Source organism: Hyperolius riggenbachi, chromosome 3 (genome assembly GCF_040937935.1).
Source record: "Hyperolius riggenbachi isolate aHypRig1 chromosome 3, aHypRig1.pri, whole genome shotgun sequence".
Classification (NCBI taxonomy): domain Eukaryota; kingdom Metazoa; phylum Chordata; class Amphibia; order Anura; family Hyperoliidae; genus Hyperolius; species Hyperolius riggenbachi.
This window is the reverse complement of record NC_090648.1, coordinates 75,658,091-75,681,485: the sequence shown is the minus strand read 5'-3', so window position 1 is coordinate 75,681,485 and position 23,395 is coordinate 75,658,091. Positions and strand designations below refer to the sequence as shown.

At 41.4% G+C, this 23,395-nt stretch overlaps 1 protein-coding gene across 1 annotated transcript in view; it reads right to left on the bottom strand.

Annotated features, from left to right (window-relative positions):
- Positions 1-1,525: 1,525 nt before the first annotated feature.
- LOC137562748 (vascular cell adhesion protein 1-like) overlaps positions 1,526-23,395 on the bottom strand; it is an 80,851-nt gene continuing 58,981 nt past the window's right edge. The window contains exons 3-6 of the mRNA XM_068274396.1: positions 20,709-21,023; positions 14,466-14,738; positions 13,947-14,222; positions 1,526-6,827 (exon numbers count right to left, since the gene is read on the bottom strand). Coding sequence (XP_068130497.1) covers positions 6,757-6,827; positions 13,947-14,222; positions 14,466-14,738; positions 20,709-21,023 — 935 coding nt within the window. The 3' untranslated portion in view covers positions 1,526-6,756. The remainder of the gene's footprint in view (positions 6,828-13,946; positions 14,223-14,465; positions 14,739-20,708; positions 21,024-23,395) is intronic.

The window sequence follows — 23,395 nt, the reverse complement described above, 5'->3', positions numbered from 1 at the left end:
GAAGTTAATATTTTACGTGGGGGAGGTGGGAGAGAAACGCTTTTTTATTTAAGGGGGACACTGTCACTTTAGTACTTTTTTTTTTCTTTACTTAACTGAACATTTTTTCCTCTTGTCTTCATGAATATTCAGTTAAATGAATGCAAGTGCGAGCACGTGAACGCATGCATACATGTCTGTAGTAAGGCCACATCTGGAATATGGAATTCAGTTCTGGGCACCACATTACAAAAAAGATATTGCAGTTTTAGAGCAGGTGCAGAGAGGAGCAACAAAATTGATACGTGGGATGGAAGGTCTCACTTATCAAGAAAGGTTAGATAAACTGGGTTTATTTAGTCTAGAGAATAGACGCCTTAGAGGGGATCTAATTAACATGTATAAATACATCAGATGGCAATATAAAAGCTTGGCGGATGAGCTTTTTGTCCCTAGGCCTTCTCAAAGGACTAGAGGACATGATCTGTGCATGGAGGAAAAACGTTTTAGCCATTTATTTAGGAAAGGGTTCTTTACAGTAAGAGTGATTAAGATGTGGAATGCATTGCCACAGGAAGTCGTTATGGCAAACTCTATACCTGCATTTAAAGGGGGCTTAGATGCTTTCCTTGCGTTGAAAGACATCCATGGCTACAATTACTAGGTAATGCCTAATGATGTTGATCCAGGGATTTTATCTGATTGCCATCTGGAGTCGGGAAGGAATTTTTCCCTTTTGGGGCTAATTGGACCATGCCTTATAAGGGTTTGTTCGCCTTCTTCTGGATCAACAGGGATATGTGAGGGAGCAGGCTGGTGTTGTACTTTATACTGGTTGAACTCGATGGACGTATATCTTTTTTCAACCATACTATAACTATGTAACTATGTAATGAGTAGGAGCACGCATGCACGTGCACAGGCATTCAGCGGCAATTTAACTGCAGGACGTGAATTTCGCGTCCTGGAATGCACAGGATTGCCAATTAGAACGTGAAATTCACATCCTGAAATTTTAAGAGGCTAAAGAGTAACAGACATCAATCGGCAATGTTTCAGAACAGTATTTCTTAAAGCAAACCTGAGCCGAAGTTGGGGCTTTAAATAAAATTACCTTTAATAGAGGAAAGCCTTGTGATCTTATTGAGACTTCCTTTGGTGGTCAAAAGCCCCTCTGTTGCTGAGAGTGGCCCCTGTCTACATCAGAACTTTGTAGCTCCTCTCTCTGCCTCATGGCGGCGCAGTAGCAGCATGAGCCTTTCTGTGCATGTGCAGTAGCACCCTGGCTCCTGCTTACTGAGCATGTGCAGGCAGGCTCGCTGCTGCGCTACAGGTACCCTTTAAATAAAAGAGCATAATTACAAACGCATGTGGCCAACATTCATCTTTGTTTAAAAGGAAATAAATACTGTATGTCAGCCTCCATATTCCTCTCACTTCATTTGTCCTCTAAGCACTTTCACACTTGAACTATTATCTGAGGTGTAAACAAAAGCACATCTCTTTGTTTATTATAAAAGAAAAAAAAACAATATGACATACACCATAACTACTCAAACTGTTTTATTTGAAATGACATCTCCATGGAAGTTTGCAGTCAGCTGTGTTTTTAAAAAACAATTGTAAACAAGTTCATATGCACCACTTTGCCTCAGCGTAGTGACGCGACTCTGCCTGGTGCGCAACGCACCCCCCAGTTTCCCAACTTCCCATATAAGTAACCGGCTGCACAGAGCAGGAAATAAAATTGTGCAATGCCAGCAACGCTCTCACGATTTTGCAGAAAGCATTTAATGTAAATGGTAAGCATAGGCAAGTTTAGGGGGATATTACAGCTGCCCAGAATCCCCCTCAGACCAGGGCCAGTGCAGTGTTTGGGGACAGGCACAAGCTGAGACACCATAAGCTCACAGCATTGTGCTGCTGCCTGCATTAGGTGGTGCAGGCAGCAGCATAGTTATGCTTCTGTTTCAGAGGCTGAATTTATGGAGCTGGGAAAAAAGGGCGCAGGCCGCTAGTGGACAAAAAGGGCGCCGCCATTCACTCCCATAATAAATAACGTTTAATGGGCGCCGAGCAGGAAAAAAGGGCGCCGGAGCTAAATAAAGTTTACAAACGGCGCCCGGAGCTAAATAAAGTTTACAAACGGCGCCCGGAGCTGTTTAATGATTTATAACTGAGCTTGTGTTGATTTACGTTTATAAAATGCACCCGTGCCGAATAACGTTTATGAAAATACTAAATATATTTATCTTATTTAAATAATTTAAACATTATTTAAAGTTTTATCCCTTACTGTTTTTAAAACATTATTAACAAAATAAAGCGATCAGTACGTAATGTAAATTGCAATATATTTTTTTATTTAAAGTTTTATCCCTTACTGTTTTTAAAACATTATTCACAAAATAAAGCGATCAGTACATAATGTAAATTGGAATATATTTTTTGGAGTCACAATTTGTAAAACATTATTATCCACATAATAAAAAACATTATTATTCACAAAATAAAGCGATCAGTACGTTACGTAAATTGCAAAATATTTTTTTGCATCCATAATTAGTAAAACATTATTATCCACATAATAAAGGGGGGTCTTAGGTTTAGGCACCAACAGGGGGGTCTTAGGTTTAGGCACTAACAGGGGGGTCTTAGGTTTAGGCACCACCAGGGGGGGGTCTTAGGTTTAGGCATCAACAGGGGGGTCTTAGGTTTAGGCACCAACAGGGGGGTCTTAGGTTTAGGCACCAACAGGGGGGTCTTAGGTTTAGGCACCAACAGGGGGGTCTTAGGTTTAGGCACCACCAGGGGCGTCTTAGGTTTAGGCACCAACAGGGGGGTCTTAGGTTTAGGCACCAACAGGGGGGTCTAGGGGTTAGGGGTAGGTACAGGGAGGGTTACTTAGGCACCAACAGGGGGGGGCTTAGGTTTAGGCACCAACAGGGGGGTCTTAGGTTTAGGCACCAAAAGGGGGGGCTTAGGTTTAGGCACCAACAGGGGGGTCTAGGGGTTAGGGATAGGTACAGGGAGGGTTCTGTGTAGGAGTAGGCTTAGGTATAGTTTTAGTAAAATTTTAGTAATAATTACTAATGTTTTACAACACTTATTACGAACGTACTTATATTTATATCATCGTTATAAAGAATATTTTCAGATTTTATTATAAGAACAAACCATAAATGAAGGTTATTCACAATAATATACAATTATAACAATTAAACATATATTATTGTTTTTTTAATAAACGTAATTATAAGTTTAACTTTACAAATAGGGAAGATTAACTTTTTTACAATTTCCGATTTTATAAACATTATTTAATGATTTATAATTTTGTTAAACTTTATTTGTAAACGAAATATAGCACACTATTTTTATAAACCCTATTAATGATTAATTATTATTTAGAGTTTACACCCCGCGCCCTTTTTGTCCAGGCGCCCTTTTTGTACGTACGCGAATTTATACCTTCTTCCCACCTATGTGAACTTGCTTTGGTTGCCCCTGACCTCTCCTCTACCACTTCCATGTATTCTCCATCCATGTGCACCAGTTACCTTCTTCTTTGTACATCACGTTCCATACTCAATAATCCTCCTCCCTAGAACAACAGCTTCCCTCTTCCGTGTGTAATCCTCCTATTTAATTAATAGTCTCTACTTCCATTTGCAGTGAGGCCCACTAGGCTGTTGTCTATGTGGGATTCTGGTCCCAGATCTACCCTATGGTACCGCAGTAGGTGGTGATGTTACTTTACCAGCCAGAAGTACAAGTCTGGGGCCTAAATGCAATTAACTTTTTCTCCTGAGTTATCTCCTAGGAGATAATTTTCATCTTCTTTTTAAACTAACTTTTCAACATTTTACAATTGAAAAAGTACCCAAAAGATGGTGAAAAAGGTGCTATTTAATTTATTTTGAGTATTTTCTTGTTTGCTGGTAGCTTAAAAGGTGTTTTATGACAGGTTGCGAAAATACCACCTTGGAGAAATCTCAGGAGAAAAGGTTAATTGAATATGGGCCTTGGTCTCTTGGATGTTCTCCTGAACGCTATTGTGTGTTGGGACCATCATTTCCTTCATGTTGCTATCTGGGTAAAGTCAGTGGTCTTGCTTTGACTGGACCTCTAACCTCCTCACCACTGACTGGATTATCATAGGTGATCTGGATAACTTGATAATTATTGTCGAGTACTTGTTTATTCATTATCAGTGAAGATTTATTTTTTTGTACTCTGTAACTAGACCACTCAGTAGTGTTGAACACAAAATTCTTCCAATGTGCAAAGTTCCAGTGACTCAATCAGGGAGGTCTAAATATTTAGCCTGCCAAAGCCAGTAACTGCTAAGCAGTTAACTGTCAGGTGGTTAATTACTGTAATCAGTAACTAGAAGTTTTGGTTTCCTACCTGCCAATAGAGCTTTAAAGAGAAACTCCAACTTGAATTGAACTTTATCCCAATCAGTAGCTGATACCCCCTTTTACATGAGAAATATAATGATTTTCACAAACAGACCACCAGGGGGCGCTGTATGACTGATTTTGTGCTGAAACCCCTCCCACAAGAAGCTCTGAGTACCGCGGTACTCTGGGCAAACTGCCACAATGTAACAATGTTCACAGACAGGAATTAGCTGTTTACAGCTGTCTCTAACAGCCAAAACAGCTAGGAGCAGCTACATAACCTGCCCACAGTAAAAATGTCACCATTTAATAAATGTCAGAATGTAAATTGGGGAGAGGAAAGATTTTACAATGAGCAAACGCTGACTAAATCATTTATACATAATTATGGTAAAAAATGAAGCACTTTTTTACTACATTACTTTCACTGGAGTTCCTCTTTAAGTGCAGCCGATTTGGACCGTGGTAATAGCCAATGTGGCACCCAGGAATTTAGCGACTGCAAGTTTGGTTCTGGGTGTGAGAGGGTTACTTTGGGTGCCAGACAATAAATTAAGCAATCTGGGTGAAAGGGGGGCAGAGATAGTTTCAGGTTGGTGAGCAGTGGGGTGGTGTAACTCTCTAGAGCCCCATACACACGCTAAACTAAAATTGTCTGAGGCTGTTGATGATGACTGCCTCAGCCGATAATCTGGCATGAGTACAGCAGCTCCAATGTCAAGTGATGGCCGATACTTTGTTATTGCCAGTGCCACTTGTCCCAACTGCCACGTGACAGCACGTCTGTCCCGTTCCATCGGCTTCCTTCTCCCCACATTACAACAGAAAGCGTCGTCAGCTGTACAGCCTTAGCCCATCGATATCGTACCCGCAGGTCTAACACCCTTGGAATGAGTTTTTAACCACTTCAACCTACAGTGTCGAAAATCGTATGCATCCGAGCAACGTTTACCTCCCATTCATTCGCCAATAACTTTATCACTACTTATCACAATTAATCAATCTATATCTTTTTCTTTCTGCCACTAATTAGGCTTTCTTTGGGTGGTACATTTTGCTAAGAATATTTTTTTCTAAATCCGTTTTAACAGGAAGATTAAGAAAGAAATGGAAAAAATTCATTATTTCTCAGTTTTTGGCAATTATAGTTTGAAATTAATACATGCTACCGTAATTAAAACTCATGTATTTTATTTGCCCATTTGTCCCGGTTGTTACACCATTTAAATTATGTCGCCAATGTATGGGGCCAATATTTTATTTCAAAATAAAGGTGCATTTTTTAAATTTGCGTCCACCACTATTTACAAGCTTATAATTTAAAAAAATATAATCTACTCTCTTGACATGCATATTTAAAAAGTTCAGACCCTTAGGTAACTATTTATGGTTTTTTTTTAATTGTGCTTTTTTTTATTTATTTTTTTAATTAAAACATTTATTTGGGTAATTTTTGGTGCAGGAGATAAACAGCTAATTTTAAATGCATTGTAATGTAATTACTTAATAAAAAAATGTATGTGGGTGTACTAATTGGCCACAAGATGGCCATAGTCAAAAAGTCCTGGATGCAAACAATCTTGCATCCAGGAACTAGAAAGAAGACGGGAAACTTTTTTTGTGGGCAGAAATATAGCGGCCTCTGATAAGAGACCGTCGTTTTTTCTGCGGGGAACTTAGATCAGTGAATGGGAACTATATTCCCATTCACTGAACGGGGGGATAGCGGCAGGCAGCAAGAGAGTGCGTGATCGCGTGCAGCAGCTGCAGCACAGTCTATCTGGACTTATATATCCGTCCAGATAGAACGGATCATAGAATAGAAGATATACAGAATACTATACAGGAATCATAAACGCATAATTGTTCTATATTTGTGTTACAGTGCTTCATTGGTTTTTAGTCACAGTGCTAATAAGCAGTCATGCCAAGATCAACACCAAGCAGAGCTGCCAACGTTCTTAGCTTTCTCATCCATAAACTCTTCTCTTCCAACCAAGATCTTTCTGTCATGCTTCAAGAGCTGTGAAAATATGATCTTCTCCTAGATAACGATAAAGTAAGGAAAGCCTGTGAGTGGTAGAAATGTGGGCGGGATGCCACACTAGTGGGCGGGGCCAAGGCCATGATGGAGGACAAGACATCATGTAAGCAGAGCAAGCAGACAGAGTTCCCAGACTCTTCATGTTTACATAAGTTAGTCCAGGGGTGACATGAAATTATGTCCAGCATGTACAGAATATTCCCCTCTCCCACATTAACAAAGACATTTTTACTTTCCATTTAAATAGATTCATCTGCTCAGAAGAAATAATATTTCTTTGGTAGAATTTCTTAATCCTTTACTTGCTGCTGAGGTAGTTTCTGGGCCTCAAAAGAAAAACAAAATGGCCGTCAAGACAGAAGAAAGGAGGAGTGCTGTTGGCTTAGCAACGCCTACACCTGCAGAGACAAAAAAGCAATGACAAATTATTATTATTATTTTCATGGATATTATATTAAAGAGAACCCGAGGTGTGTTTAAAAAATGTTATCTGCATACAGAGGCTGGATCTGCCTATACAGCCCAGCCTCTGTTGCTATCCCAAACCCCACTAAGGTCCCCCTGCACTCTGCAATCCCTCATAAATCACAGCCGTGCTCTGAGGCTGTGTTTACATCTGTAGTGTCAGTCTCAGCTGCTCCCCCACCTCCTGCATATCTTGGGTCCCTGCCCCCGTCCCTTCCCTCCAATCAGCAGGGAGGGAAGGGATGCAGGCGGGGACTGGAGTTCTGCAGGAGGTGGGGAGAGCAGCAGACTGACATTATAGAGATAAACACAGCCAGCTCTGACAAGCTGTTTGTCAGCAGCGTGGCTGTGATTTGTGAGGGATTGCAGAGTGCAGGGGGAGCTTAGGGGGGTTTGGGATAGCAACAGAGGCTGGGCTGTATAGGCAGATCCAGCCTCTGTATACAGATAACATTCTTCAAACCCACCTCGGGTTCTCTTTAACTACAATTCCACATCCAGACATCAGGTGGCAGTGCATTACTCTCAGTAGCTGTGTATGCTTAGCTCAGTTGGGCACACATGTTGATGAAGCCTATTTGTAAAGACAGTAAGGGCTGGAACCCACTGGAGCGATTTTTTTTGAGCGTTTAGGGAGCGATTAAAAACGCTAGTGATTTCCGTAAAACGCTCAGCTAATGTTAATGGAAGGAGCGATTGCGATTTCCAAAATCGCAATCGCAGGACATGAAGCATTTTTAGCATTAGCGTTTTGGCAATGTAAAGTATATAAACGCTGACGTAATCGCTCGTCAAAGCCTACACAGAGGGATTTTGCTAGCGTTTTTAAATTACTGCACACTGTAAAAAAATTCAAACTAATTGAAAGGACCAATCAGAATTAAAAACGCTAATAGCTACACAATCGCTGGCTAAATGCTTACACTTTTTAAAATCGCTACCAAAATCGCCAGAAAACGCTCATGAAATCACCTACAAAACACTCATTAAAGAGGAGCTGTTAGGTATAAGGTCTCAGAGAAAAGAAACACATATATCAGTAGATAAATACTGGCTGTACTTACATAACATATGCATTACACTGTCCACGTTTTGATTTTAGTGATTTTTATATAGTATATACAGAGATTTATGTTTCTGACAGTTCCTGACAGGTATCGGTTGAAGGTGCAACAGTTCCTGACAGGTTTCATCTTTGACTGTCTGTGTCTGAAGCCAGTCGTGATGTAATATCCTCCCTTACCCTGCTTCCACTCATCCCCCTGATTTAGTATGCATTAGCCCTCCCAACTCCCAGCCCTCGGACACTCCCACCAAGCTGAAGTCACCCGCCCCTTCAGTACAGGCTGTCAGATGCTGTAAATATACAGATTATATTGACTTGTTAGAAGACCCCCAGATGTCCGCAGCTGCCCCTTTACAATCTGCCTGGCTTGGAAGCAGCAGGGTCACTCAACCGCAGACCAGATGCTGTCCCCTGTCAGCTCTTCCCCCCCCACCCCCGCCAAGAGCCTGTGCGATTATCTTCTCCCCCATAAACAGGTGTGGGTGCCTTCCCCCCCAGGCCCCCACCCCCGGGCAGAAACAGGTGCGGATGTCTTCTTACCTGTAAAAGCAAACACTGAGAGAGAGAGAGAGAGGCCGAAGAGTGCATCTCCAGCTTCCAGCGCCGCCACCGCAGTTTCCTCTGTCAGCCGTGCTTCTCTCTCTCTCCTGCTGGTGATTCCTATCATGTGACTCGCCGGTAACTTTCCAGCGAGTCACATGTGAGGGACGCCAGCAGGAGAGAGAGAGATGCACGGCGGCGACTGACAGAGGAAACTGCGGTGGCGGCGCTGGAAGCTGGAGATGCACTCTCCGGCCTCTCTCTCAGTGTTTACTTTTTCAGGTGAGAAGACATCCGCACCTGTTTCTGCCCGGGGGTGGGGGCCTGGGGGGGAAGACACCCACACCTGTCTATGGGAGGAGAAGATAATCGCACAGGCTCTTGCTGGGGGGTGGAGGGGGTGGGAGAGAGCGGACAGGGGACAGCATCTGGTCTGATCTCCCGGTGGGAGGGGTGCGGGCTGCGGCTGAGTGACCCTGCTGCTTCAAAGCCAGGCAGATTGTAAAGGGGCAGCTGCGGACATCTGGGGGTCTTCTAACAAATCCAGCCCTGCATGCCTGGCAACCCTAGGAGGATCAATAAGAGATGGACAGAAGCGTGGTGGGGAAACCGGGAGGGATAGAGGAAGCAGCCAATCAGGCTGCAGCAATGAATTAGGGAGGAATAGGGAAATGAAGGGGAGGAACGGAGCTAAGCAGAGAGAAAAAAAACACCTTCCAGCATGCTCTGCAACTTCTTATGTGCGGCTTGCGTCGTCCTTAGGAGCTTGGGGAAAATGAAGATTATTATTCAGCCCACAAAAAGTAAGATTGATTTTTAACTTCAGTATTGCCTTTTTGGCTACCTTCCTAACTGTTTAACACAGGAGAATAGAGATTTAATTTTACATTTCTAGCCTAACAGTTACTCTTTAAAAACGCTAGCGATTATGATTAGCTATTTGTAGTGGGTTTCAGGCCTAAAATGAATTGCTTAGCACCAAGGAGAGCTGCTCCAGTCTTAAAGGGCAATCCATCTCAACCTGAAAACCATCAAGCAGACCAGCAGGTAACCAGGGTAAAACTGAGATAGGGGAATCCATTTGTATTGCATGACGCTGCAGCAAAGTAAGAAAAAAGGACCGGTGCTACATTTCAGGCCAGTCTGAGGAAGGGGAGTTTGGTCCGAAACGTTATGCTGGTTATTTTTTGTCACTCTTCTGCAACTTTATACAACGGGCATAACTACAAACGCAAGCCCCCTTTGAAAATCTTATTGCTCCCTCCACATGGCTGCTGCCACCGGCTGAGTACACATCGCTGTGCGCGAGTGTCTAGGGGAGTCTTCTCCCATTAACCCTACAGAAGCTTGTGTACAGTGACAGACATATTCTTGCCCTCAAGCAAATTGTGCCTTGACAAAGGGGCCCTACGTGGCTCCAAAACGTTGGCTAAATGTTTTATATGGAACTAATAAAGATTCACTTTTGATGTGCCAGCTCTTTTTGATTGATGATTCCACCTTTATAATGGGTCTGGCTACTAGTACATATAACCCCACTTGAGAGTAGGTGGCAACTCCACCCCACATCCCCCAAGCCCCTCCAGGCACCCTGTCCCCATATTGCAGAGTTGTGTACCGGAGCAGTGCAATGTTTGCCTACTCCAGGGCTGGGTTGCAACCCCTCTTTTCTTCCCTGCATAACTGCCTCCAGCTTTCAGGTCACGTGACATGGATGGAGAGCGGGACACAGGTGTGCAGCACAGCATGTGGCTGAATGGAAGATAGGGGAAATCCTGACCGGCACTGGAGCAGGTAAATATTATGTAAATGTTATGTATAATATGTGGCTCGACTGTGCTGCTCTATATATTGAGGGTGCGCTGGAGGGAAGAATGTGGAATGGGGGGAAGAGCAGGTCACAGGGGTAGTGGGGACTACTGTTAAACCCCTATTATGCAAATTAAGAGGGATGTTCCCTATTCGGGTTGAAACCTGGTCATTTGCTGGACAGTTTGCCATTGCACAAGCTTCATCATTTTCTATACTGAATGTGGTGTATTTGGGAATAAAGCCGGGACAAGGTCCTCCAGCACCCAAGGCTGAGAAATCAAAGTGCGCCCCTCCATCCCTCCCACCCCAGCTGTCATACACTGATTGCTACTAAGAGGCGCCCCAGCCTCCCCCCCCCCCACGATCCTTAATCTCTAGTTATCTGTCTTGGAGTCACTGCCATGCATCCCCTTTTTTTATTTCTCTCTGCTTGAGACACAATGGCCTCGATTCATAAAGCATTACCGCAAGCGTTATCGCCCAAGCAGTAAATTACCGCATGGTATGTTGTTGATAGTGGATTCATAACATTTAACGCATGTTTTACGCATGTTTTACCGTGCGGTAATAGTGCGGTAATGAAAACGTTGTTTGTGTCGGTAAACTGAATGAAGTGTATTCATTAAAAAAAAAGGGGGAGGAAGGAAGCGATAATTAACATGTTGTTATCGCCAACAAAGACCTGGCGAGTTTGCTCTACACAGTAGCATTTTAGGTGACAAATGGAGCCCTTTCAACTTGGGTGGTTGTAATATCACCCAGGATTTTAGAAATCATACAGAGTTAGATAATTTATAAGAATAATTATATAATAAATATATTACATTATACATTATACATGTATAAAAATATATATATAATATATATATATTATTTATATAGCCTGTGGCCTTCCATTTCCTCAATATGTTCTTAACTGTGGAAACAGACAGCTGAAATCTCTGAGACAGCTTTCTGTATTCTTCCCATGAACCATGATGGTGAACAATCTTTGTCTTCAGGTCATTTGAGAGTTATTTTGAGACCCCCACGTTGCTACTCTTCAGAGAAAATTCAAAGAGGAGGCAAACTTACAATTTACCCCCTTAAATACTCTTTCTCACAATTGGATTCACCTGTGTATGTAGGTCAGGGGTCACTGAGCTTACCAAGCCAATTTGAGTTCCAGTAATTAGTTCTAAAGGTTTTGGAATCAACAAAATGACAACAGTGACCACATTTATGCACCTGCCTAATTTTATTTAAACAATTATTGTGCACTTTCTGTAAATCCAATAAACTTTATTTCCCTTCTCAAATATCACTGTGTGTGTCTCCTATATGATATATTTAACTGACAGTTTTTATTAAAAGAACCAACAATTTATACAGGAAAATCATGAAGATTAACAAGGTTGCCCAAACTTTCGCACCCCACTGTATATTAAATCACACATACTGTAATTTAGTCTGACAGCAAACATGGCAGACTGTACTTATCATGAATTATGCTAATTGTGTCTTACTGGTGCATTTTTAAGGACTGCCTTGTTCGTCAGAGATCGGTACTCAATCCTTAGTGCAACAGGGTTGGGTCGAGGCTGACAGATGCATTGTCACATGCACACATGCACTGTCTGCAGGCTGACAGTGATCTATTTCTATGCAGGGGGCAGAGCGTGTGGACGTGACATCATGAGGTGGGCGGGGTAAGTGGAGTGAACATTGTTCTTGGCCATGGTGGATCGTTGGCTGAGCAGCCAAGAGGGACACAATCTGGATTCTAGTTTCATCTAGTGTGCGTACTGGACTTTACCCTCCCCAATCTGCCAAAGTATTTGGAACGACCTGGTGTTACTGAGTTCTCGGTCCTTTCCTGTTCCCTGTCTCTCTGCCTACCAGACTTTGACCTGATTTATTTTCCTGACTCGCCTGCTGATATTTGTACTTTGCCTGGTTGTAAATATATTATATTGTGCTTTGCATAACTCCCAACTTTTTGAGACGAGAAAGAGGGACACTTAAAGGAGTTATCAGGCAAAAATAGACCAAATGGGCTTTACTCACCTGGGGCCCGCCGCTGTGCAGGTCTTCCGACCACGGGGTCGGCCTTACTGCAGCTGCGCAAAGCGCTGCTGTCAATCACGGCCACGTGGGCTGCGGCTAACTGCGCAGGTGCAGAACTACTGCACCTGCACAGTTTGCCTCGGCCGACGTGGCCGTGATTTACAGCGGCGCTTAGTGCAGCCGCAGTAAGGCCGACCCCGTGGTCGGCCTGAATATGGACACTGGACAGTGGCGGGGAGCGGATCGGTCGCCGTGGGACAGTTGGCTGCAAGGGGCTGGAGAAAGCCCCAGGTGAGTAAAGCCCATTTGGGCTATTTTTGCCTGATAAATCCTTTAAACCATGCCCCTGCCACACACCTGATCAAGCCCTCAGAACACCCCTAGTCACGCATACCAAAAAGATTTCATAAGAAAAATATGTTGTTTTATATTTCAAAGCACACTGGTCCGTCCTCCCTATCCTGGTTAATTTTCCTTCATATTAACATTTTAAAATTAGTAACATATCAATTTAAAGGATAAGAATAAAGTTTAGAGTCAAACACATTTTTTTGTAGAAACATATATATATATATATATATATATATATATATATATATATATATATATATATATATATATATATATATACAGTATATACATAGAAAGAGGGACAAAGTCCTGAAAGAGGGACAAATGAGGAAGAAAGAGGGACAGAGCAGAGGGACAGGGCTCCCAAAGAGGGACAGTCCCTCCAAAAAAGTGACAGTTCGGAGTTATGGCTTTGTATTTTTTTGGATTTGGTGTTTGACATTTATGGTGGTACTAGTTTGCTGTGTACACATGATGTGCATATTGTGCATTCTTTCACCAACGCATACTTTTTTTCACGATTAGGTCTCCAGTTATCACTATTTGCTGCAAATTGTGATCACACTTTTCCAAATGTACCCAGAGCAGTAGCAACCAATTCACATCATCAATACACTCTGCTGTTCTTTGTATCCGATGCAATAAATGTGTATTTTATTATGATGGTCGGTCTGGTCTTATGAATCATGTTGTCCAAATTCCCCAAATCTTGATGCAATGGAGCATCTGTCAGATGTGCGTAAAAACAAGTCAGATCCATGGAGTCCTCACCTTTCAAATTACAGGACTTAAAGCAAACCTGAGCACTGATTTTATAAAATATATAAAATGAACCGCCCCTAAGGGAAGTTTGTAAATAGTGTGGGCCATCGGGGCGGGATGGGGGGGGGGGGGTGGGTGGAGGGTGGAAGGATTAAGGGGGGGGGGGAATAGTGACAAGCAGAAAAAGAGTAAGATGAAATGGGGCCCTAGGCAAGATAGCAGTTTTACTGGTGATGGTCACCTGGCTTTTTTTAGTTAGATTTAGTGGGGTCTAGCATTCACCAGGCCCCTAGACTCTCTCCAGGCCCTAGGCAACTGCCGAGGTTTACCTACAAGCAATGCTTACCTTCAGGGGAATGCTCCCCATTTTTTACCCAATGCAACAATGGCCGACTACTTCATTAAGCATTGTGGCAACTCTGAAACGCAAGATATTATGGACATAGCAGAAGAGCTAATTCAGACCACTGCTTACCATTTGATTTTCCTATAATCTGTATGGTCTCTTGAGCCTGAGTTCGTCCATATTGGTTTTTGGCCACACACTCATAAGTCCCCTTGTGGGCCGAAGTGGTTTTGGGTACGATGACTTGACTTTTATCCTTTGAGAAAGTCACTTGAGCACTGGCTGGAAGAGCCCATGTGTATTCTGGTTCCGGGATTCCGTCCGACCCACAGGTTAAAGTTAAGTATTCGCCTTCTTTAACAACAACACCAGGTGTGGCTGAGATGTGGGGAACCTTTGGAGGAGCTGAGGAACAAATTGAAACAAATACATTTTTAAGACATGTAGACTTACTCCGAACCTTACCCTAAATACTAATTTCATTAGTATTCATTCATTGGTGACTTGGTTCACCAACCACAGTGAAGCCATTTTGGACTCAAGTTCTCAGTGTATTTACACCAAAAATATCCCCCCCCCCCCTCATTGACTCACACCACCTGGCTATGCCGTGACATTGCAGAAGAGATTGTTCATGCCACCACTCACCATGTGGTTGTTCATGAATGTTTATGGTCTCTTGTGCCCGAGTTCGTCCATATTGGTTCTTGGCCATACACGTGTAAGTGCCGTTGTGGGCCGAAGTGGTTTTGGGTATGATGACTTCACTTCTATCTTGTGAGTAAGTCACATTAGCTCTGAGGGGAACATCCCAGCTGTATTCTGGTTCAGGTAATCCATCCGACTGACATCTTAAGGTTAAGGATTCACCTTCTTTGACAACGTCAGGTGTGACTGAGATGGATGGAACAGCCGGCTGAGCTGAGGAATAAATTGAAACAAATAAGGTTTCAAAAGTATAGATTTAATAAAGAAGCCAAACAATAAATATTCATGTCACTATTAAAGTTTAATGAATCTTATGCAAAACAGTACAAAACGTTATTGTGTCAGACATAGCAGAATAGGAAGTATTAGGTATGTATAACATAAGTGTACAGAACAGAAGCAGCAGTAAGTTGACAATATCAGTTGACAATATCAGCAGATCAAGAGATACATGAGAAAAACCCAAGGTTAAATGGCATTTAGTTTAAAGAGACTCCGTAACAAAAATTGCATCCTGTTTTTTATCATCCTACAAGTTCCAAAAGCTATTCTAAGGTGTTCTGGCTTACTGCAGCACGTTCTACTATCACCATCTCTGTAATAAATCAACTTATCTCTCTCTTGTCAGACTTGTCAGCCTGTGTCTGGAAGGCTGCCAAGTTCTTCAGTGTTGTGGTTCTGTGATGCATCTCCCTCCTCCAGGCCCCTCTCTGCACACTGCCTGTGTATTATTTAGATTAGAGCAGCTTCTCTCTTCTCTCTTATCTTTTATAAGCTGGATAAATCCTCCTCTGAGCTGGCTGGGCTTTCACATACTGAGGAATTACATACAGTCAGAGCTGTCTGCACTCTGCAGGAAGAAACAGCCTGACACTTCAGTGGAAGATAGCTGCAGGGGGAAAGAAACACACAAATGATCTCTTGAGATTCAAAAGGAAAGGTGTATACAGCCTGCTTGTGTATGAATGTATTTTCTATGTGTGGACATACTGTACATCAACCTACTTCCTGTTTTGGTGGCCATTTTGTTTGTTTATAAACAAACTTTTTAAAACTGTTTTTAACCACTTTTAATGCGGCGAGGAGCGGCGAAATTGTGACAGAGGGTAATAGGAGATGTCCCCTAACGCACTGGTATGTTTACTTTTGTGCGATTTTAACAATACAGATTCTCTTTAAGCTACAGGAAAGAAGCCCTACCAACTAACTCATAGGACTATACTAATTGCAAGTCTGCAATATATAAATATTGATTTCATTATTTGATGAGGAATTCCGTGGGTCTAGCTATGGGGCAGGGAAAAAAGGGCGCACAGCTGTAGTGGACTAAAAGGGCGCCGCCATAGACTGCAATACAAAATATTGGCTATTGGGCGCCCCACAGGAAAAAAAGGCGCCCGAGAAATAGCGGTTACAAGGAACGTTTTATCAAAAGTTTTCGTTTATACAAAAAGGTTATAACAAACATTGTTTACAAGATCGTTTTGACTGTGTGTTATACTTATTTTTTCGTTTTTAAATCTCGCTTATAGGAGCTATAACTTAATTTTCCGTTTTTAAATTTCGCTTACAGGACTGTTACAAGTAAATGTTCGTTTACACTACTATTAACAGATTAAGGTTTATAAGAAATATCGTGTACAAGTTCGTTTACAAGTTCGTTTTGATGTTGTGTTATACTTATTTTTTAGTTTTTAAATTTCGTTTATAGAAGCGCTTACAGGACTGTAACAAGTAAATGTTCGTTTACACTACTTTTAACATTTAAAAGTCGTTTACATACATATAATGCTTAAATACCCAATGTATAAATACCGTTTTGAACCTCATACCAATGTATAAATACCGTTTGGTACGTACTTGGTATTAACGTTTTTTACACTTATAATGCGTTGATTATAGTTAGTAAAATATCGTTTTTAATATTACTATTATTTTAAGATTTTTTTTAATGCTTACGTGATATATCATTTTATGTATTTATAATATGAATATTATATACGTAATTTTAAGACTATTTAATGTATTACAAATATACAAATTATTGGTTAGCGTTAGGCACTACCAGGGGGGTCTAGGGGTTAGGGATAGGTATAGGGAGGGTTATGTATAGTTACAGTGCAATATACAGCACTATGGGGTGATTAGGGTTAGGCGCCACCAGGGGGGTCTTAGGTTTAGACACCACCCCCTGGTTAGTTTTAGGCACCATCAGGGTGGTCTTAGGTTTAGGCACCAGCAGGGGGGTTTTAGGTTTAGGCACCAGCAGGGGGGTCTTAGGTTTAGGCACCACTAGGGGGTCTTAGGTTTAGGCACCACCAGGGAAGTCTTAGGTTTAGGCACCAGCAGGGGGGTCTTAGGTTTAGGCACCACCAGGGGGTTAGTTAGTTTAAGGCACCACCAGGGGCGGTCATAGGTTTAGGCACCAGCAGGGGGGTTAGTTTTAGGCACCACCAGGGGGGGCCTTAGGTTTAGGCACCACCAGGGGGGTCATAGGTTTAGGCACCACGAGGGGGGTGGTTAGAGTTAGGCACCACCAGGGGGGTCTAGGGGTTAGGGATAGGTACAGGGAGGGCTGTGTATGAGAGTAAGGTTAGATAAAGTTACAGCACAATATGTGTAACCACTTTGTCCTCCTTGACGTATATAAAAACGTCAAGGAGGACAGGCGCGCTCCCGCGGCCGATCGCGCGCGTGCACGCGCACTCCCGGCCGCGGAGTCGGTAGCCACGGAATCAATGTATCGGGCTAGGGAGCCCGATCATTGATTCCTCTCCCCCGCTGAAAAAGCGACAGCTTCTCTCGGAAGCTTCGCTCTTTCTGAAGCTGTGTCCCTCTAAGCGTACATTGTACGCTTAGAGTGACGTCATGTAAAAAAAATCGAGATTGCCATCTTGTGGCCAAAAAGTAAAACTACAAGTAAATGCCCAAAAACATTACAATACATCTATATTTCCCCAAATAAAACACTTTTAAAACCCACCCTCCCAAAAATGCCCACATAAAATGTTTAATAAAAAAAAACAAAAAAAAACATTACTATAAAAAAAAACACATAAATATTTACCTAAGGGTCTAAACTTTTTAAATATCTATGTAAAGATGAAATATTTCTCTCTATTTTTTTTTTATAAGCTTGTAAATAGTGATGTATGCAAAACGGAAAAAATGCTCTTTTATTTCCAAATAAAATATTGTCGCGATACATTGTGATAGGGACATAATTTAAATGGTGAAATAACCGTGACAAATGGGCAATAACAATACGTGGGTTTTAATTATGGAGGCATGTATTATTTTAAAACTATAATGGCCGAAAACTGACAAATAATGAATTTTTTCATTTTTTTTCTTATTCTTCCTGTTAAAATGCATTTACAGTAAAGTGGCTCTTAGCAAAATGTACCCCCCAAAGAAAGCCTAATTTGTGGCGGAAAAAACAAGATATAGATCAGTTCATTGTGATAAGTAGTGATAAAGTTATAGGCTAATGAATGGGAGGTGAACATTGCTTGGATGCATAAGCTGAAAACGACTGAGATGTTAAGTGGGTAATATATACAATTTATTACATTATGTGTATTAATACAAAGGGGGGGTCTAGGTGTTAGGGATAGGGAGAAGGAGAGATCTGTGTGAGCTTACAGTTTGGTATAATTGCTGTGAAATACCTTTAAAATCTACTATTCTATTACTATGCTTAATAGCAGTGCAAATATCGTTTTTATTATAGACGCTATTTGAAGTTTTAATACACTATCCGCTTGTTGTTATACACGCTATTTCACGTTTCATTCAACAATACCTTTATGTTATACACGTGATTTGACGTTTTACTACAGAATACGGTTGTTGTTATAGACGGTATTTTGTCGTTTAATATACGCTCATTACAGCGATACAGCACTATATTTTCGTTTACAACGCAACTAAGGGAAAACATTGTTTTACATTATACCTTATAAATTCGGCTACATCCCGCGCCCTTTTTTCCATGCGCCCTTTTTCAATATACGCCTAGCTATAATTTCTTCAACATTCCTGTACATTACATCCAATGTTGTGCTTCTTTCTATCATAACAGCTGCAGTTTTCGTACACAAAGAAGACATCTTTAAGTTTTATCCCCTCTAGATTGTAAGCTTGAAAGGGCAGGGACTTCCCCCTAGTGTTTTTTGTTCTTGCTGTACTTTTCAGGGCTGTGGGGTACTTTTTCATATGGACATCTACCAGCAGGAGTGAAACGACATTAAACCTAATGTAACTACATACAAAATATGCATAATTAATTCATACTTGAATTGATTTGCATCTCATTGACCCATCCCTAGTCATGTTATACTGAATAAATATCTTTTCAAGCATAATTACGTTGTTAAGGTGGTCATCCTTTCAAAACGAATACAGAAGTCTGTATACAGACGTTCATTTAGAATTCTGCTATTTATTGCGTTTAGGCTGATTTTCCTCTCTTCATAACTTCAGATACTCTGCACATTAGATTTAGGCGTTGACCTCCATCAGAGAATCTTTCAAGAGCCTCATTTTAACCACTTCCCTACCACAGGCTATTTCCAGTTAAAAACCAGAGGAATTTTCACAATTTTCACTCCTTCCATTCATTCACCAATAATTTTATTGCTACTTATCACACCAAATGATCTCTATATTACTTTTGTGGGACAAACTAGGCTTTCTTTGGGTGGTACTTTTTGCTAAGAATTGTTTTATAAAGAATTATTTTCTATGCATTTTAAAGGGAATTAGAAAAAAATTGAAAAAAGTCACTATGTCTCAGTTTTTAGCCATTATAGTTTGAAAATTAGAAGGTTATACTGTTAATAAAACCTACATATTTTATTTGCTAATTTGTCCTAGTTATTACAACATATAAATTATGTTTCTAGTACAATGTATGGTGACCATATTTTATTTGGAAATAAAGGTGTATTTTTTCAATTTTTTATACTATATTAATCATTTCTAGCTCTTATTTGAAAACATTATTATTGGGTAGAAAATGGAGGCATCCACATAGGTAATTAAATACCTGCTGCACGCCCAAAGGCCCACAGAGATTACAAATCTCCCTTAAGGGGAAGTTTGTTTGACAAGGTTTTTTTTGTTTTTGTTTTAAATAGTGCTCACTTCCCTTTACGTACACCATGGCCATCAGTGGGTATGGTGGTAAAAGACAAAATTCATCTCTTACTGTCTTACTATCACCATAGCTCAACTAAACTCAAAACTGAACCAGGTGGGTTCTACTAGCAATCAAGGTTGAAAAGTGTATATAAATTGTGTGCACAAGCAAAGTGGTAGACAAGGTATGCTTTTCATGGGTTAAATGTGCTGGGTACTGTACTACAGCTTGCTTCCAGTCTTCTCTGGATCCAGCTGCAGGGCTTCCCTCTCTTAAAGGGAATCCTGAGGCTTCCCTCTCTTAAAGGGAACCTAAAGCATTATAAAAAAAAGCAAGTTTAACTGACCTGTGGCATCCTGTGCATGTGCCATTCCAAACCGATCCTCCTGTTCCCCCTGAGGCCCAGTTTTGTTTCTGCCGACTGATCTGCGACTACTTGGCCCTCGCCATGCGCGTACTTGTTCACGCTCTCATCGGTGAGAGCATCCTGTGAAGGCGCAGTAAGAGAAAACCTCGTACTAAGCCTGCCTAGGACGCTCTCTTGCCGACTGGTGCACGAATGAGGACACGCGGCCAGTCGGCAGAAGTTAAACTGAGCCGCAACGGGGGACTGGAAGATTGGTTTGTCACGGTGCCGGCACAGGGCGGCTGCAGGGGGCTGGTAGAAGCCCCAGGTAAGTTAAACTTGCTTTTTTAAAATGCTTTATGTTCCCTTTAAGGTAAGTATCTGATGTTGATCCTGAGCTTCAGTTCAGGATCACTTTAAGATAACTCGGGACTCTCAGCCTTAAGCCCCTCAACCCAAACCTCCCCTGGTCTCATTAATTCCCATAATTTGTAATATTGACCTGCTGACATTCAGACGGCAGACATCTGTGCAACTGATAAGAGGTCAACGCTTGCACCAAAATAACCCGAGGCTGAATAGAACTGCATCCCCTTTTATGATGACCTTGCTTTCACCTCTGCCTGGTGTCACTAACTTTCCTAAGTTTATGCCATATAATAGATATGAGAAACAATACTTTAGTTGTACTCACCGTATGTCTTCACACTGATGCTGTCGGATTGCACTATGTTGTCCTCCACTGTCTCCAGCTCTAGAGTGGCCTGACAGTAGAAGTCCTGTAAATTGTCTCTGCGGCTTACTGTGAAAGATAAGGACTCAGCCAGAGTGTTTTTGCCTCTTCTTGTGTCTGCTTCGTATGTTGCAAAGTCGATGACTCTCGAGCCTTTCATTGCGCTAATCTTGAGTTTGTCCACAGGAGCCACATCGTACACAGTGCAGGTGACTTCGTGTATCGGTCCTTCCTCCAGTTCCTCATCTATGTCAATAGTCACTTTTACCGGTAGAGCTAAAATACATGAATGCACTTAACTTTTAATTAATTCCTTACTACATACATGTACAGTGAGATATCAAAATACAGCGGCTTATTTTTTACTATCCATGTTCAGAACTGATTTAGGCTCCCTGCACACTGCAAATCCGATTTGCAATTTCGATTCCAATTATTTTCAATTAAAAATCGAAATCGGAATCACATGTAAAAAACGATTAAAAATCGGAATCGCATGCAGTGTGCAGGGAGCCTAAAAGCTGAATTCCCAGAAGAAAAGCATGTGGTAACTTTAAATTATGTACCAAGTTCAAAACTAAATGTTAACTTCAAAAATTACTTTTCCATTCTTTAATCTTAAAGGACAACTGTAACCACCCCCTCCCCCCCAAAAAAGAAGATGGATACTCACCTAAGAGGATGGAAGGCTCTATGGTATCTCATTCCACTGCCAGGCCCCCATTCCAGCCTCTGACTTTAATGACGAAGAGGTCTTTGGGTCTACTCTCAAGGCCACAGGACATGCGCTCAGTACGGAGCCACATGTCTTCGGAAGTACTTGTAGACTTGAATACTTCCGAGGAGCCCAGAAGATGCAGCTAGTGGGAGATTTGAATGGGGGCCCTGCGGTGGAACAAAGGAATACAGAGTGGAACAGGAAGGCTCTAAGGGATCCAGAGCCTTTCCTTCTTTTAGGTATCTAACTTGTTTTAAGAGGTTACAGTTGCCTTTAAAGAGAAATTGTCGCGAAAATCTTAAAATTTAAAACACATACAAATAAAAAGTATGTTTTTTTCCAGAGTAAAATGAGCCAAAAATTACTTTTCTCCTATGTTGCTGGTATTTACAGTAGGTAGTAGAAATCTGACATTACCGACAGGTTTTGGGCTAGTCCATCTCTCCATAGGGGATTCTCAGCATGGCCTTTATTCTTTATAAAGACACTCCCTGGAAAAGATTTATATAAAGATGCTGGCCATCCTCCCTGCTCACCGTACACTTTTTTTGGCAGTTGGACGGAGCAACTGCCATTCACGAAGTGCATTTTGAAAATAAGAAAATCCATGTGAACCCCCCATGATGTGATGGACTAGTCCAAAACCTGTTGGTTCTGTCAGATTTCTACTACCTACTGTAAGTGACAGCAAGATAGGGGAAAAGTAATTTATGGCTCATTTTACTCTGGAAGAAACTCACTTCTTAATTGTATATGTTTACATATATTTTATATTTTAAGATTTTCACGATAGAGGTCCTTTAAGTTCAAAAGCTTTCTTGTCCTTTTCCAACACCTCCAATAATCGCACATGGATGTCCCTGACTTGCCCATATGGCTTCATAGAGGTTATTAGAAGGCTATTCCTATACTCATACCTCCAATGCCAGAAGAGGTGTGGGAGAAACTGGTTTGTGGCCATCACATGACCACCAGTTGAGTTCTTCTGTGCTGTATTTTATATTCTACATTCAAAATCTGCAGGAAGTGGGGATTACCTCTGCATTTTCTTTTGCCACATTGCATTTTAATTAAAAAAAAATTCCAAGAATGGGCTTGCACATCAAAAAAATATTTTTGTTATAGTCAAACAAATTCCATAAAAGTCTTTCCATGACAAAAAGTTTTTTTTCCAAAGGCTATAAATAGCACAAGCGACTGAAGTCTCATAAACAAAAGAAAGCATAATAGCCGTTACTAACAGCTGATCCACTGCTCCATAAAAAGAACTATTATACTTTATTTTTTCTTTACGAGACTCTGCTTACTTGTGCCATTTATGGCCTTTAGAAACCTTTGGTAAAAAGAAGGACTTTTAAGGATCTTTTTTGAACATACTTTTTAGATGTGCTGGCCGTTTCTTGGAAGTTTTGCAATTAATTCAGTAAGGGTAATGGGGACAAGCACATCGGGAGAGTCTGTGATTCCAGTCTAATCTTTTATGGACTTTTGAAGTTCACTTAAACATACAGACAGCTCTAGAACAATTACCGGTATCACTATAGCTGGGCATACAAATGCATTCAGCGACACTTGTTTTTTCTTGGTTTCTAATAGCTATAGGAGCTGCCATGTTCACCCCTCCCCTTCTAGCTGCCCGTTAATTGTCCAGGGGGAGGTGTGAAGATAGCATCTGTGACTACTCTTCAATTCTTTGAAGCATAGTGTCCTATGTCCCCCACCCCATGCTGATGAAAGCATGGGGTGTGTGCAATATAATAATTACATCAGCCCTTATCTGCCTGAAATTTTTGCTGTGGGGCAGGCGTAGAAAGTAGGGTAAAAAGCCTCTGTTAAACTTTTAAATGTATAAAGAAGAGGTAAAATTTAAGTTTTTTTTTTTTTTAATGAGACACATTTTTGGCATGCATTTTTAATGTGGGTTTCCTCT